The sequence below is a fragment of the Mus caroli genome, chromosome 15 (assembly GCF_900094665.2).
Source record: "Mus caroli chromosome 15, CAROLI_EIJ_v1.1, whole genome shotgun sequence".
NCBI classification, from domain to species: domain Eukaryota; kingdom Metazoa; phylum Chordata; class Mammalia; order Rodentia; family Muridae; genus Mus; species Mus caroli.
Window position 1 is genome coordinate 45,793,194 of NC_034584.1, and position 17,529 is coordinate 45,810,722.

General features: G+C 41.1%; 1 protein-coding gene across 1 annotated transcript in view; it reads right to left on the reverse strand.

Annotated features, from left to right (window-relative positions):
- Eif3h (eukaryotic translation initiation factor 3 subunit H) overlaps window positions 1–17,529 on the reverse strand; it is an 80,890-nt gene that overhangs the window by 10,212 nt on the left and 53,149 nt on the right. Inside the window, exons 3-4 of the mRNA XM_021183034.1 lie at window positions 2,617–2,784; window positions 1,035–1,134 (exon numbers count right to left, since the gene is read on the reverse strand). Of these exons, the coding sequence (XP_021038693.1) occupies window positions 1,035–1,134; window positions 2,617–2,784 (268 nt within the window). The remainder of the gene's footprint in view (window positions 1–1,034; window positions 1,135–2,616; window positions 2,785–17,529) is intronic.

A 17,529-nucleotide genomic window follows, 5' to 3' on the forward strand; every position in this document is an offset into this window, starting at 1 on the left:
TGAGGCCAGTGGTCAGAACAGAATGCTAAATTGAGTAATTCATACATTTTACCCAATTACAGGCACCCTCCATAGGCTCTGTTTCATTAGTGCTTCTAACGGCTTGGGGGTGAGGAGTGATTGTCAAACCCAAGTCCAGTGATTTGAGTAACTTTGAAAGTGGTATGAATCTGAGCTGAAAGCCCAGAAAATAAGGGACAAAATACAACGAACAAATGGAAAAAAAAAAAAAAACCGTTTATTCTTTACAGTCAGGAATTCTTAACTTTTCAGTGACTCTGACATGCCACTGTGAGGTACCTGATATAATGCACACTTAAAGCAGGTCCAAAGGGCAGTGCCCTCTACACCACAGAAGGGTGCTTCCAAGAGAGCAGCCACAGGAGACTTATACTGGCAGAGCACAGCCTCTCTTATTTCTTAGCCTGGCTACAGCTCCACACTTAGAACTCTTCGAGACTCAGCTTGTCTTCTAAGAATCTACACATTTTTAGGAGTCAATGGGAAACTAGTCCAACATGAAGTTTCATATGAAATAAAAAATTCACAATTACAGAAGAATTGTAAATTTTTTTTGAAAACAATATTCCCATACTATGAAGCCAGATCACAGAACAGTTAATTACGCCCACTTTTGCCCTCTGCATCCCTGAACTGTTTCTATGTGTCTAAGAGGACAGCACGGGGTGCAGGAGCAGGCTGCAGCTTGCAGTCTGGTAGTAGCTAACCACTCTTCCCCCTCCGTGCACTCCACCATCTATGACGTGCTGGGTACACGGGCTGCTTACTTCCCACTAACTGCACCCAGCGGAGTGAAAAGCGCAGACGAGACTTGCCTACAGAAGAGCTTCACCTCGGAGGAGGAGGAGGAGGAGAGATCAGGTGGCACCTGCCTGCTGCAGAAACCACCCACACAGCACTACTCCAGCCCAGCCAAGGACTCAGCACACCGGGCAAACTGAAATCCGTAAAAACACACACACAAAACAACTCTAAGTCATTTACCACATGCCTCACGGGCCTGCAACACTTACGCTTCAGGGGAAAAGTCCTTCTCTTTACAAACTTCCATCAGTTTCGGAGTCAGTCTGTATGCCTTCAGCGAGAGAGATCCTTGGGCAGTTTTTATGGGATCTCAAAAAAGGAAAAGAGAAAGCTATTACTGAGAATGTTGTCACTAGCACTCATATAGTACTAGTTCTGGGCACACTGCTACTAATCACACAGCTTTGACATATGAAGACCAAACTAAATAATCAGGATAATCTGAAGCTGATTAAAACCAGAATACAGTCAAAATCTAGCTAGGATACCTTCAAATCTATCCCTCAAGCAGAACCAGTAAACTTGTTGAAAATTAAATATATGATTAATTCTACAGATTTTGTGTAAATAAGAGAAAAATACTCATGAATATTAAGCATAGAAAAATCTCTGTGAATACTTCTATAGCCCTTTAATCAATAAATTTAAAAGGAATAGCCCTGGGAACAAAATGTATCCATCCCAGTGAGCACTGTTCACAGTTCTTCATTAAAGCAGATTGTAAAAACCAAACCACTAAGTCAAAGTGCTATCGCAAAGTGTCGTTATAGTTTTAGGGAAATAAGTTTTGTCAAAACTGACTGCTTAAACACTCCACAAGGAAGGGAGCTTAGCACTTGCTGCATGATAACTGCTCTGGAGAGCCAATGTTCGCCTAAAACCTGTGTTAACATTCATGTTGTCTGAAATTCAACACAGTGAAACTTTTAGCAATAGGTGATAAAATGAAAACCAAAATAGATTGAAGCAAGTGGAAAATTCATCAAGGTCTGATGATGCAATGTTTCCAGCCAATATAAGTGCACTTTAACAACTTGTTCTCTCTGTAATCCAATTGCTAACACACTGAAACAATTTCGGGGCAGCTCATAAGATTGATCGTATTCATTAGTATTTTTTCTGACAGATACTCAGGACGTTACATTTACTTCTCAGCTGGAAACTATATGCGAGTCTGCCAGATATGGCAAACTGTGAGTGTTTGGGGAGGGGGAGGCTATAAAGCTGTTAAATTGCCTACGGTTCTGATACAGCACAGAACATCTGGTCTGGAGAGCTTGAGGAAACACCATTAAATAGGCCGAAAAGAAAAAAATCTTTGTGCGAAGAAACAGTCCAGGTTTTGTACGCTGCTGTCAGAGGTTAAAAAAAAAAGAAGAAGAAAAGGGGAAAAAGAGAGAGAGAGAGAAAGAAAAAAGAGACAGAAAACTTGGCATGCTGTATTATGATTGGTCAGTCGTGTACAGAACCAGACACTCCAGCAATGGGAGTTTGTTAGACATCTGGTCTCATTCCACCAGCTCCTGCAAGGAGGGAGGGAGAGGGGGGAAAAACGAAGCAGCTACTCCAGCATTCCAAAACGTACACATCAGGGCTCTGATAGCAAGAAAAATAAACAGAAAGAAGGAAACCCTGTCTAGACTTAGCTGCTGCTGAGGCTGCTGCAGCGTGGGGCTGATGTTTACTTGAGAAGGCCTGCCAGGCTGCTCCAAGAGGCAGAAAGACAGAAAGCAAAAATAGTAGCAATAATATTAAGGGAGGAAAAGAATAATAAAGGAGCCTCCTACTAACCATAAATGAGGACGACAGACTCTTCAATGGCGTGCTGGTAGCTGAACTGAGAATCCAGAAGCGCCCGGGTAACGAAGGAGCCGTAATATGTGGACTGATACCAGCCCACGTGGAGGTGATCGATGTTGACATGGCGAAGGCTGCGCATCATCTCCATCTGATACTGTACTGGAGGACAGATCAGAAAGGAATTAAAAAAAAAAAAACCCAAGCATGTAATGATGCCACAAACATTAGCTATTGGTTAATTATATCCATTTTATACATACACACGCACACACACACACACACACACACACCCCACCACCACCACCAAAGTTTTCAAATCACTTCAAATAATTGGTCTTTTCCATTTTCTCTTTAACAAAATTCCATTTTGTTTTTAAAAGGTATTAAAAACACAATTTTAATGACGTATTCTAAATAAGGAATTATCAACTGTTGCCCGTACTTCTCTTTCCTAAAACTCCAAAGAACAGTAAATGTGTAAGGAAAAGGTGTACAACTATTAGACTGTGATAGTTTCGTCTGAATTAAGTTAGTTATTGTCTCCTTCACACATAGTGTTTGGAACTAAGAACTAAATCCATCAAGACAACAATGAAGGGAAACAATGACCACATCTCTTACATACGAACCAGACACAGGCTACAGCTAACTCAACAGAAGAATCCATTTTGCCTTCATCTAGTGCCCCCTACTGCATGGACTATATTATTTTAAAAAAGCATTCTCTTCTCTTTGCACTTGTTTGTGTTAACAGAGGACATTTTACACTAGACTGGTTGTACTAATCACCATGTATACAACTGAAAGGCCGGATGACGTTTTCTCCTGTTTAATTAATGACTATATTATTCATTTAAAGCAGTATTACTAGAAAAAGAGGTATAAATTCATAAGATAGTAGATGACATTAAAAAGCAATACAAGGCTGGAGAAATAGCTCAAAGGTTAAGGGAACGGAGTTTAGTTCCCAGCAGCTATGTCAGCTGGCTCTCAACTACCTGCATGCAACTACACTTCTCGTGGACTAGACACCCTCAGCACACACACATACCCCAAGAAACACACTTATACATCATGCACACACATGTAAGTAAATGAATCTTTTAAAATAAGCACCATAGCCTAACAATATGCATCAAACAGAAAATAAAGAGGAAAGTTTTATAGTCAACTCACTACCCCAGCTATTTCTATAATGAAGAATGGACGCAGGGCTGCATAGATTAGCCACACAGCTTAAAAAGAAAAAAAAAAAAAAAAAAAAAAAAAAAAAAAAAAAAAAGAATTTTCAAAATTTCAAAAGCAAACAGGACTCAGATTATAATGTTTTTCAACACATTATTGGGCAAAGAAATTATATTTTATTTCAAGGACTAGAAGATCATTGCAAACTCTTCACCTACGGAGAAACTGTCTAAAGAAAAGCCCCAAAGTGCTCTTATTACACCTGGAAGGAGCACACTTCAACTCCACAGGAATGTGACAGAGATGGATACTGTGTGCTGTCAAGATGCACACAAGTGCAAGCATCTCTCTTCCATGTGGATGGAAGGCCACTACCCTTTGGCCATGTTACTTCTGTTGTCCTTTCTTTTCTTTTTACAGGTATGGCTCTGGAAATGGCTCAGCAGTTTAGTGCACTTGCTATCGTGAAGAGAAACTGGGTTCAGTTTCCAGCACCACAAGGTGGTTTACAAAACCATCCCAAACTCCATTTCCATGGGATCTGATACCCTTTCTGAACTCTGTGAGCACCATGCATGCAAGTGGTACATATACCATGTACTCAAAACACTCATACATATAAAATAAAAAGTTAAAAGTTACAGCAGAGGGTGATATTAATATGCTACACACTTTATAAATCCTGTTATTTTTGCAATTTTATAAATGATATGTGAAAACAAGGTCTTATGTTATATTTTAAACCACAGTTTAAAACACCACAACCAGGGCTGGAGGCAGTGGTAAAGAACCCTCTTAGCACAAGGAAAGCCTTCGGTTCAACCCCTACCTACTTAACCTACAGAAGAGTAAATAAGCCACAACCCAGACTATCTAGTTTACATATAATGATACCCTGGAGGAAGCAGTCTCTAGCTATGATACTCTTAAGTTAATGGCTAATTTTAATCAAATTTAACTTACAAAGCCCTAATGATATCAGTACAATGGGAGCTAAAACTAAATTTGCGAGGTTGTTTTAAATTGAAAGTAGAGAGATGGAAGAAATTATCGAACAATCAACAGAACAAATATCATTAAAAACAATGCATTCTGAATAACTGAGCCTAAGTATAAGATGGCCAGCATCTACCACACATCTGCTAGTGAGCAGCTAAACCTTAGTGCCATCTGCCAACTGGGAACAGTAGGAGGAAAAAAAAGAGCTGGAGGGCTCCTGCCAGTGCTGACATTTTCCCTGTGGGGTTCTTGTTCTCTCTGATCTTCGGTTTCCCCATTTCTAAAGGCATCTGAGAACTCATCCCAGTCAAAATGCTAGGACTCCACGTTGTTCACTGGATATGCTAATTACAAACAATGACTTGTCTATTAGCTAAAGCAGGCATGCACTAGGACTTAAAATATATTGGGGGGGGGGTACTCTATAAGCTTGCTAAGACTCTCCTCAAATAGCCTGGATAAAGTGGACTTTATAAAAGCATTTTCAGAATACCTCGCAGGGGGTTAAGACATTCCAAGATCAGCAGCAAATGTCCAGCTTCCCCAACTCTTCCCTAGTCCACAGGACCTCCAAGAAGACTAATGAAGATGAAGCTCTTCTGTAAACTAGACAAGCCATAGATACAAGCCCCAAGGCTGCTGTATGCATAAATAAATTTGGGAACTAAAAATAGGAGACCTGATTATCACGGGAAGGAACAAGGGAACACAAGTCCCTCTTCATCACCATAGAGAATGACCAAGATTCTCCTTCACAAATCACCTACCTACCTGAAATGAATACAAAAATGAAAGGGCTAGGAACAAAGAAAAGTAACTCAACACAACTACTTTCAGAAATTCCAATGTAAGCCATATATGTGCTGCATGCCTGCAATCTCAGCACTTGGGAAGCAGAGACAAGAGATCAAGAGAGCTGAAGAAGGCAATCCTGATCTACATAAAAACCCCAAAACAAACAAAACATTCCAGTATTCTGGAATTTCATTACTATACAACGAGCCTGTGCTTGGCCCATTCTGTAAGTGTCAGTTCATTACCTATCCTCATAATTGAGTTCATCACCTAATGTTAAGAATTGAGAATTCTTTTTTTTTTTTCAGGACAAATTGACACTTTGTTCATTTTTAAAAAAATATTTTTATTAGGTATTTTCCTCATTTACATTTCCAATGCTATCCCAAAAGTCCCCCATACCCTTCCCCCCCCCACTCCCACTTGCTGAAAGGACCCTGATATAGCTGTCTCTTGTGAGACTATGCCGGGGCCTAGCAAACACAGAAGTGGATGCTCACAGTCAGCTAGTGGATGGATCACAGGGCTCCCAATGCAGGAGCTAGAGAAAATACCCAAGGAGCTAAAGAGATCTGCAACCCTATAGGTGAAACAACAATATGAACTAACCAGTACCCCGGGAGCTCTTGAGCTGCATATGTATCAAAAGATGGCCTAGTCGGCCATCACTGGAAAGAGGCCAATTGGACTTGCAAACTTTATATGCCTCAGTACAGAAGAACTGAGAATTCTTAAATCACATTTTGTATGGTACCACTTAGAGAGATAAGCAAAAGGATCCATCTTAAGTTTGAGGCCAGCCTGGGCTACAAAGGAACCCTCTGCCTCTAAAACAAGTAACAAACTAAACACACTGCCATTTGAAAAGGTCTGTGGAGGTATAACACAGAAATAATAAAGATTAGTCTTTAACTGTGAGGCTGGAGCTCTTGTGTGAAGATGAGAGAGGCCCAGTCCAAAGCACATGCTCTCTGAGAGGTCACGTGGGTCAAGCTCAGAAAGTGGTGCTTCTGCAGTGTCCAAGCTAAGGAACAGACAGGGCTCACAAACAGCCCTGTGAACTGAGTATCTCTCTGCAGATGCTTAAGGACTGTCCTTGTTCTAACATTGACATAGTGGTCCTTACCCACCCAATTTTTCAAGACCTTTGCTGCTAAAGCTAAGTAGAAGCAAGCAGCACAGGGCACCATTAAGCTTTCCAGCAGCCACTCAGTCAACTCAGTTAAGGTTGCACATCAGCAGGCAGCCATCTTCTTCTAAGGACTTGCAGTAGGCACAAAGAAACAAACCATGAAGTGCTGATGAGTAAGTCAGTAAGTTTTATAGGTAACAAGAATGGCCACTGTGGATTTTGATTGCTAGGTTAACAATCTTTTGTGGCTCTGCTAGTCCATCAACAGTGAGCAGATAAGGTGAGAGCAGAATCCTTTTAAGCTATAAACCACAGATAAACAGAGAAGACTCGGATTATGTGGGTGAGGCCAAGTTAGAGCCCACAGCTTTGGGAACTGTGACTGGGTTCTTACCCCACACCTAGCCATTCCTATGCAGAGAGTGGCTCACAACAGAAGAAAGAGAGCCAAGTCCAAAGAAATAAAAGGAAAAGAAAAAAGGCCCTTAATAGAGAGCTACATCTCGCCACTGCTGCGCTAATTCAGACCAGTGAAGCAACAAGCTGGCAATTTCTCAAAGCTGGACCCTGGTTACACATGTCCATATTGGGTGCAAAGTTTCCCTATGGGAGCAGCCATCCAGTGGTATTCACTTGTGAATTACTAGCCCCGTGTTCCTGGAAATTTCCCAGGGAAACATGGCAAAGAGAAAGTCCTTCTGAAGAGGAACTACTTTTAAACTGATAATAGTGTTCAACAGAAGGGTTTAGAACTCTATTTCAACAGTTTGGGGAAGAAAGTATTCTTAGCTCAAAAAAACAGTCAGAAGGTAAGGATCAGCAGTTCTGAGTTGGCTCAGCAGGTAAGGGCACCTGCTGCCAAACCTGATGGAATCTGAGTTCTATCCCTGGGACCCAGAGTATGGAAGGAGAGACCCAAGTTGTTCTCTGATCGCCACAGATGCACACTCACACACCCCTACCTCCTCCACACTGCAAATAAAATGTAATTAACATTTTAGATCAAGGCACATACCTAACCAACCGAGAAGCAGCAAATAAAAACTTTGCAGACAAACTGGTAGTTACCACCAAGCCAACTCAAAATTACTAATATAAAAGCTACACTCGGATACAAGGGAAGTGCTGCCTAAATATGAGGGGGCTTTCAAGTTGAAAAAAATCCCTTCAACCTCTACCAAGGCCTTAACTCACCAGGCCTTTGCAGGCAACAGAGAGCCACGTATAACCACGCTCATACGGTCCTGGTCTGGCCCCACTATCCTCACCTTCACTTTTTTAGGCACCTTTTCTGCAAGAGTTGAATTCAAGTGCTCACAGCTACAAATGCCCTGAGGCGGAGTGCCCAGGAACTACTCCTTCAAAAGTCCACATTCCCAGGGCTTCCTTTTGTTTTATTTTTAAATCAAAGAACCCTGAAAACAACATGATATTTTATACTGACCTGCTGTGTCTGGAGTTACTCCGGCAGCCTACCATATGGACCATAGAACTGTCACTCTAGAATTATTAACCATCTCCTTACACCTTCAGTTACTCATCTAAAATACCTCTTCTTTATCATCTTTCTAAAGTGTTTATTGTATGTATTTTGCATTGTAGAAGCCAAGGAGCTGGCTCTCTCCCTCTACACTCAGGACCAAAGTAACTGGAAGTTTACAAATGAAAGGCCTACTGTCTTGACAAAATTATATAAAATCAACCCAAGTCTAGGCACAAGAAAAGAACTAGTCCATACTGATCATCTCCTAGTCTGACTCCACAAATGGCCTGCACATTACCCAGCTCACAATAACTCCAACAAGCTAATCACAGTTAGGGAACTGATTTTACAAAAACCATCTACCACAGTTGTGACTTCAATTTGCCTAGGGCGCCTCCCCTTCAGAGAATCTTGCTGGGGATGTGGAGTAATGGCATCTGACTCATAAAGCGCAGCAGACAAACCCCAGAAGCTACAATGAGGAGTCCCCGTGGCTCCTCGTACTCCAGCACTGTAACAGAGCACTACCAGTAAGCCATTAAGTGGAAGACTACTACTTCCAGAGGCTTTTAGGTGCCAGAGTCAATGTGAAGTCAGACTCCCAAGACATTACATTTTATGTTACTATTTGAAACTTGGTCAAGATTGAGTTGTCATTAAATGCTGGCTCAGATCAAGCAAGGAGGCAGACATAGTGATATAGCACACACTTCACAGCAAAGGGGAAAACCCAATCAGAAGATGCAAATGGCCTTAAAAACAAGCAAAATCACACAATGGCCCTGAAACAAACTAATGACTTCAGCAACCATTTTCATATTGTCAAAGTGTAATGCACAGAGCTCTCCTATCTGATCAGGCATTGCGGCTTTAAAGAGGGCGTTAAAGAGAACAATCACAAGTCTCTCTCCCTGCAGCACCATGGGATGTCAAGGAGCACTCAGTCTCTGACGATTTAGCAAGACAAACTTTATTCTGTACTTGCTTTTTCATAGTGAGACTCGCTGCCAAGCCGCACATACGTTCCGGGCAATGTTCAAAGCTAGTAGCAGATGTAGATTTAAGCAAACAGAATGTGCATTTGAAAAAAGAATTAAATACAGTCTACTTTGGGTGGAGAGAATTATGGAATACACAGATTTCTCAAAAGTTCCATACTCTCTTCACCCCGTCTGTATCATGTATTCATCCCTTGTTTCAATTAACACATCTGTTAGTAATGCCACTCCTGGGACGGCTTCGAATTTTGGTAATGGCTCAGTTTTTCACAATAAAGTGTCCAATATAAGTTATTCTTTACCTAGAAACTACACTGTCCTATTTAAAAGAAATGGGGAAATATTGCCTTTGTCCTGAGTGGTTAGATAAAGTCCTTCAACTAAATATGAATTCTGGCAAAATAATTTTTTTTTGAATGTCAGGCTGGGGACAAGAAACTAGAAGTAAGGCAAGAGGGTGGTCACTAGTTTATTTTTTTAAAACTATTAAGAGCTGTTGACAATTAATGGAATATTTGGGGGGTGGTGCTGGTATAAGGAGCGAGCACCTTTATGGTTTAAGGAGTTGCCCATGAAACAGAAGAAAGTAAGAGAATAGCATATCTTCGTCCTGTCTTCTTAATCAGGTCATAAAATACAGCTAAGAAATTTACTGGGAAGTTAACTGTGTGTCATCTGACGCTTGTGTACCTCAAATTAATTTACCTGCATGGGATCAGAGACAGACTCTTCACTACATGAAAAACTGTCACAAAATGACTTTCTGACCACTCCAGCATAGTATATGCCAGGCAAAGCAGTTGAGAATCCTGGGTGTGGACAAAATACTTCATAAGGCCGTTTCGTAAGGCAGAAAATATCTCTTTCATATTTACAGCCACCTAGGAGGCACTTCTACAAGGTTAGTGTGATTATAAAACGAGATGCTACAAATACTCTGAAGGAATGGAGTGTTGATAATATACTAAAAAGGCAACAATTATCAGAAAACTGTCTGTGTGTTTATGTCCTACCCCAATCTACAAAGGGTATGAAGTAGCTTTTGCTAAATTATATAAAATAACCAGTCATATCAGGTCAGGAAAAGTATGCATTAGCGAAGAGAACACAGAAACTAGGAGTGAGCAGAATGAATCAGACCACGGGTAACTTCTGGTTCTTGGCATTCCAGCTATCAAAACAAGAAGGGAAATGTCATCATTTACATTGTCCAATAAGAGAGAAATACCTCAAAATATCTCAAGTAGACGAGATTTTATTTAGTATCTGGCCTTAAATATAGTTTCCACATGTAGCTTCAATAAAAACAATTGTGTAGAGTTTTAAGAAATGGACTCTTATTTCTACAATAAATAATATCTTGACTTGACAATCCTATAACAATCCTATAATCCTATAACATTTTTTTAAATGTGCAAGGAGAGAACGGGGTCATGAGTACTTTTCAAAACAATAACAAAAATAGTGTTACTGAGGGTGGGGATATATATGAGAAGGAACAACTGTCAAACTGAATCAAAGTTTATCCTATATGGATCTGTGCATCAACTTCAGTCTCCAATTCAAAAAGCCAGAGTGAGACACACCAATGCCGAACATACTAAATATTCAAAAGAAAGCTAATGATGACCTAGGACTGCTTGCGGGTTATAGAAGGTTGGTGACAAGTGACTCATAGAATCACTGACCTTAGTTGGAAGCACGGTCTGAACTGGGGGCCTGAAAGCCATGGTGGTATCTGCTGGAAAGTGTCTTCCTCACTCAGGAACTGACGATAGATAGCACACAATTTGTCTTTTAATAGCTTAACTTCACCAACTAGAAAATGATTTCAACTTCCAAAAGCCTGGTACTGACAGCACTTTCAGAAGACAAACCTCCCAATGCAAACTGGCCCTCTGCTGAACCGACTCTGCCAGAAACAGGCAGAAACAGGTAGTCTACAGCGGCCATCACTCCCAGCCTGCAATCTGCTCCCAGGTTCTTCTTCGGTGCATGGACATTGAGCCATCAGCCTACCACTCCTACTCAGCTTACAGTCAAATGCATTTGGATGAGAAGTCATTTTAACACAGCTAAAATCATTGAAACACTGACAGGGAAATTAATGGCATGGGAAACGTTCATTCCCGAGGCACAAAGTGAACCAACGTAGTAGACTAGGAATCTGTTACGATACAAACACCAGTATGGAAACCACCGGTTATGCCTGCAGCCTAAAAGGAAACACCATAAAGAAATGCCTGAAACAGCAATGCTACGGTCTCTGCCACGGAGAAAGATCAAAGAGGTTTGCCTTTTTAATTGTTTACTATCATTTCTATCTGATTATTTTGTTAGCACTAGTAACAGAGAGGGGGCACTCTCCTTCCTGGAGTATTAGAGAGGGTTAAATAGGATAATTAATTCCAAGTCTGATATGACACATCACCTCATGAAGAAATAAAGAGCTTGTTCCCATCACCCAGTGCTAGAATACCTAGAATCTCAAGGAAACAGCACTTACCTTGGCTCAAAATCAAATGTTGTGGAAAATTGGGTTTGTTTAATTTGATGCTCAGACATTGAATAAAGTCCTGACATATCATTTCTACTTTGAGATTACAGAAAATGAAAGACAAAGGAGACTGTACCTGACCAGAAGAGACAGAGTATGACTTCATTAACATTCATCTCATGAAACTAAACTTACAAGTATAAATATGAATGTGGCCAAAATACAATCTACCATGAGAAAGATTACAAAAGGAAAAATACTTGTAGGTACCAAGATTATAAGCTAATTATATTCTGTACAATAAAGAACAGATTCAATAAAAAGAGAGACAAGCTACAGAAATTAGATTTCAGGACTAGGTAACCTTGAATGTTCTATTATTGCTGTGCATGTAACAATATAATTACATTGTACTATACAGGTTTCTATCTCCTGATTCCATTTTAAGACTTTAAAATAGAGGAAATGAGCCCCTGCCCATAAGGTGACTGAAAGCAAATGCACTGTGTTTTGCTGAAGAGCCATGGTCCATTCCTACAACCCTAACTGTCGTAGTTAGGTTCAGTTTTCCCTTAAATATTAACATTTGTATTTTAAAGTCAGTATTAAAAACACTAGATTTGGCCAGGCAGTGGTGGCACAGTCCTTTAATCCCAGCACTCAGGAGGAAGAGGCAGGCAGATCTCTGAGTTCAAGGACAGACTGAGCAGGTTCCATGACAGCCAGGGCTACACAGAGCCCTGACTTGGAAGGAAACAAGCAAACCCCACTAGTATGAAGAAAATGACTACTTACTACAATGAGTTTCCTCAGCTGCAGTATGAAGAGAAAGACGCTGGGAAACGTGCAAAGTAGCAGTGCTGTTGTCAAACTAGGAAGAGAGAAGATCATCTCCTCGGGGTTCCTTACATAAGAAAGGTGTTTATATCTTCATAATCACATGCCCCACTACTCACCTGCCACCTCCTCCCATGCACACCCTGCTTCTTTCTTCCAAAGATTTAATGGGATAGAGATCACAGAGCTCCATGCTGAGAAATGGCCACCAGAAATCTTTCAGGGCAACTTACAATAGCTCTGATGGTAAGAATGCATGGCTTACTTAATTAACATCATGGTTCTTTTTTCTTTTCTTTATTTTATTTGTTGTTGTTGTTGGTTTTTTTGTTTTTGTTTTTGTTTTTTGAGACAGGGTTTCTCTGTATAGCCCTGGCTGTCCTGGAACTCACTCTGTAGAGCAGGCTGGTCTCAAACTCAGAAATCTGCCTGCCTCTGCCTCCCAAGTGCTAGGACTAAAGGCGTGCGCCACTACTGCCCAGCAACATCATGTTTCATTTCCTGTTTAGATATGGTTTAAGAGGCAGTACCCAACCCAGGGCAGGTAAAACCACATGCATATGATGTCCATAAAAGAGGACTTAAAGCTCTCACCAAATTCTCAAAGAGAAGCTTAAGATCCAAAAGAGGTTCACAGGTTTTAAGAACAAGGCTGATCCCTGTGGGGCATGAGGCAGGATGGAGCCTAGGGGTAAGGCAGTAAGCGTTCCAGTTGGACATCTATAGAGTAGCACAGATCAGCACAGAGCACCAAAGAGATGCCTTTATGGAAGACATGAAAGACAGGCCAAAAAGGTTCAGAGAAAAGGTTCAGCTGTCAGCAGGAGACTCACCAGGACAATTCTTCCTTTCCTCTAACTGAGAAGGAAACACAAGCTGAATGGAGGCTTCTCTCAGCTACCCCATGATCCAGATGAGGGTTTCCTGTGGCAGACAGGAAAGAAACCCCACACCTCCTGGCAAGTGCTAAGACCAGAGCTGGGGATACTAGGGCTGTTTGTTGTGAGGGCCCAGAATGCAGAGGCTGGGGTCCACCCACGTGTGAGAAACATGCAGGCAGAGTTTGAGAGTGCTGCTTCTAGGAGAAATGTAAAAGAGTTTCTTATTCTGCTGCATGGAGGCACATGTAGATGTATGTAGACATTACAATCTGGCAGCCAAACAGCATTCTCAAGGAACCCACTCATCTTGACCTGTAGCATTTTTACACAGACTTCTAAGTCATTAGTGAGACTTGTCTCTATAGAAGCTGAAGCTCATAAAGGTGCTTTTCTATAGAAGGCCACTTTGGTTACAGCAATATACAGTGTTGGGAAGCAAGTGCTACTGAGAGGCAAGGAAATAACTGCAGGAATACACCGGAGGCTACAAACAGACCAGGGAGCTCTCTGCTCAGTGTTCCTGGGTGATGTTCAGAGAGGAATTCACTCCTGTTACGATAAAGGGAATAACTAAAACCCACAAACACACAGAACTAAGCATAATTAACCATTAGCAGGGCTCTTTCTCCCCACAGTTATATATTGGGAAGTTTATCACAATCACATTCAGAAAATAAGCCAGATTCGAAGCAAGCAGAGCAGGAATAAGGACTTAAACTACAGGATATGCATTCTCAAAGTAGCATCTTCTTAAAGGGACAGCTATCTCTTTTGTACCAAAGGTCTACATTGCTTAGCCACTGAGGGGGTCCTATTCATCCTTCTTATATATAAGAATTAAAAGGAAAAAAAAAAGAAAATGAAAATATGACCCCATACATTTATTCCTTTGAGCTTGAATGTGGAGTCCAGGTAGGTGCTGAGAAACCAAGTAGCCAAGACACAGCTGAACAAGGGGAACAAGCACACACAGGGGATGGTGGCCAGCAATGAAGGTTCCCTCAAAGGCCTGCTGGACACAGTTCTCCAGCGAACAAACTATTGTCAGGAGCAACCAGGAACTGAGGCTTAGAAGTCAACAGCTTGGCATCAGCCCTGGCAAAGTTACTGCAATGTCAGAAAACAGCTGCGCTCTAAGTAAACAAGAGGCTTACGCTGCAACACTGCCGTTAAATACAGTTAAAGACAGAGAAAATGGCCAAAAGATTGGGCTCTCCCTAAAACACAGTTTTAAAACCATCTACATTCTATTTATACAATGAAAACATGATTTGTCTTGATGCTTTTACACCACGATGGGACAACAGTAAAGAGACACACATCCCGGCTCACATTAACAATGAAATCACGTATTTTTCCTAATAAACCCAAGAGATCTAGCACTACTCTGCACAGAGATAACGCATGTTCAGCCTGGCTGCGGGCTTGTGTGTGAATATATTTATGAGTAAATGCTTTTTGCATATTAGGCAATATTATTCAATCACTACTTTCTAAAGGTTACTCTGCCTTTTTCTCAAAATATAATCTCCATTGTCTTTGTAACCAATTGCAACTGCTCTCCGCCATAACACGGTGTGTGTGTGTGTGCGCTTAAGTCCTGCTCTGAATGTTGTTTTGGCAGAAGAGATTGCTTATCTCTAGAAGACTCATTATTTAGGGAATAATTCTTTAGCACACGTAAGAAAACCTGCTCGATTTACAAATGTCAAATGTCACCACAACTTACTTTTAAACCATACAAACATTTTGATGGCACTATGCCACAACTTAACATTTTACAACTAGACCAAAGCTCTGGGGAAAAGCAAATGACTACATGAGCCAACAAAACCTACTTTCTTTCAGACATGTGGCTGTAACTTCTGTTCGTGCTTCTCAATGGCAGCCACATACTCCATCCTCATGCTTAGCGGCTGCAAGTCCACACACTGCTCTTGGACAGGTTTCACAACATGGACAATGACGACATTCTGTTTGGATAATTCTTGGGTCAGGGTATGGGGATGAGGTAGGATCTGAACAGTTCTCCAGTTGTTAGCATCAACATGTTTCCAAACTGCCCACTCTCTCAGGAAAGAAAGCCTCAGTTATCTAGAGAACAATGATTTAGGCACTGGAGTGCTCACTGGACTATGAACACAACAACAGAATAAGAAGGTAAAGATAAAGACAATGAAGTGTCTAAGTAGACGAAGTCTTTCTAACCACATCTCCAAATAAAGCACAGGGGGTCAGTAGACTACAAGCCTGAACAAACATGGCAGTGCTAACATATACACAGGCAGCAGAAAGGCTAGCCATGAGCTGCTCATCTTTTGTGTCTTTGCTTGCAAGGTTCCTTCTCTCTGGGAAAAAATCCCACTTCTCAACCTGTGTACCACATGCTTTGGAACTACTATGTCCTCAACACTAGGTAGATGGTCACCAGGAGCAATGGATTCTTTATCAAGACCTCGCTAAAAGGAATCCGAAGAATTCTAGAGTAGCTGTCTTCTGGTGCCCAATAACAATAACATTTACAAACTTATTCAGAGTAATTAAGACTATCAAGACAAGAAGGGAATTTTCTAAATGCAACCTAAAATTATATAAAGTTGTCAAACTGTCACAAATATCAATAAGCACTATACACTAACGGGCATCATAAAACCATTTTTACCTGTGTTCTTCAGAAAAGTGCACTGTGAAAGACTAAGGTTTCAGGTATGCTGAAGTCCAGAATTCTGAGCCATCGGACTTATTCAAATCAGCACCACCTACTAGCAAACGTTATCCACTACAGAAGTTAAACTAAAATAGCATAATTCTCATCTAGAACCGTGGGAAGGGTGGGGGAACACTCAATGGCAGTAAAGGGTAGTTTAATCAAAGAGGACATAGGTTCTAGAGCTGCGGGTTCTCTCTACATTCTCTCCTGAAGTCCAGGGTTTGGCACTTACCTAACTAAAGTCGTGTTGCATGGTAAACTATACACGCACAGTTAAACACAACTCCCACATACTGAGGGCATGGGGTTCAAAGGAAAGATGCTGGCACTAATACTATGTGCCTGCGTTTCAGTCACTTAATCAGATTATTTTTCAAATTTCCTATGTAAGTCAGGTATGCATTTTTTCGATTGACTCAAGATTCAATATTATTTATTACTTATAAGTACCCGACATCTGCAACTCAAGGCTAGAGTTCCCAAACTCCCAAGACTCGGCTATTTTCAATGCACTATAATGTTTACATCCAGTGACTGATTCCTTTGATAGGGATACGGAGCAAGTTATAACTCAAAACCTGAGGGAATGAAAACCATGTCATGGTCATCAAAAAATTAACAATGATTTGGACATGCTGCTGCACAACGACAATACCAGGGCTCTCTTTGACCTTTTCCTACTTCCAAGGCCCTCCCAGCTACTCCTCGAACTCCTCCTATGCTTCCCCATTTACAAGCTGTTTCTTTGACTGTATTTGTTACATACACACATCTAGGTATGTATGTGTATGTCGTACAACGATAAACAACACACAGACATACACTCCAATGAGACTGTTTTTATTGTTTATGCGCATAAGGCTTCAAGGCTGACCACTCTACACTCTACAACCAATAAAGGTGCTGATCTCTGGAAGAGTCTAGGCCTCCTTCTGGCAGTTAGTTGCTGATAGTCACCCTTCCACACTAACAGGCCCACTGATACTGCTACTCTAATCTTCTGATGCAGCTCTTTTTAGGATACTGGTTCACAGCAGGTTTCCTGGCACTCTGGCTCTTACAACCTTTCAGTCCCCTCTTCCAGTACGTTTCCTGAGCCACAGATGCAAGAGCTGTGGTGAAAATGCAGTCACTAGGGCTGGGCTCCCACAATTTTTTGATCTTTACACTGTATTGTTATGAAATTATTTTTCCTGTATGGACAGAAGAGTACAGTACTCTACTAGAGCAAGAGCCTTGATCTTAACCCTGTATAAAAACAATAAGTGTTTATAACAAAAGCAAACAAAAACCCAGTAGCTGAGAGGATGTCTTTGTTCATAAAGGGCCTGCTGTACAAACATGAGGTCAGACTTCCAGCAATGAAGTAAAAAGTCTGGTGTGGAAG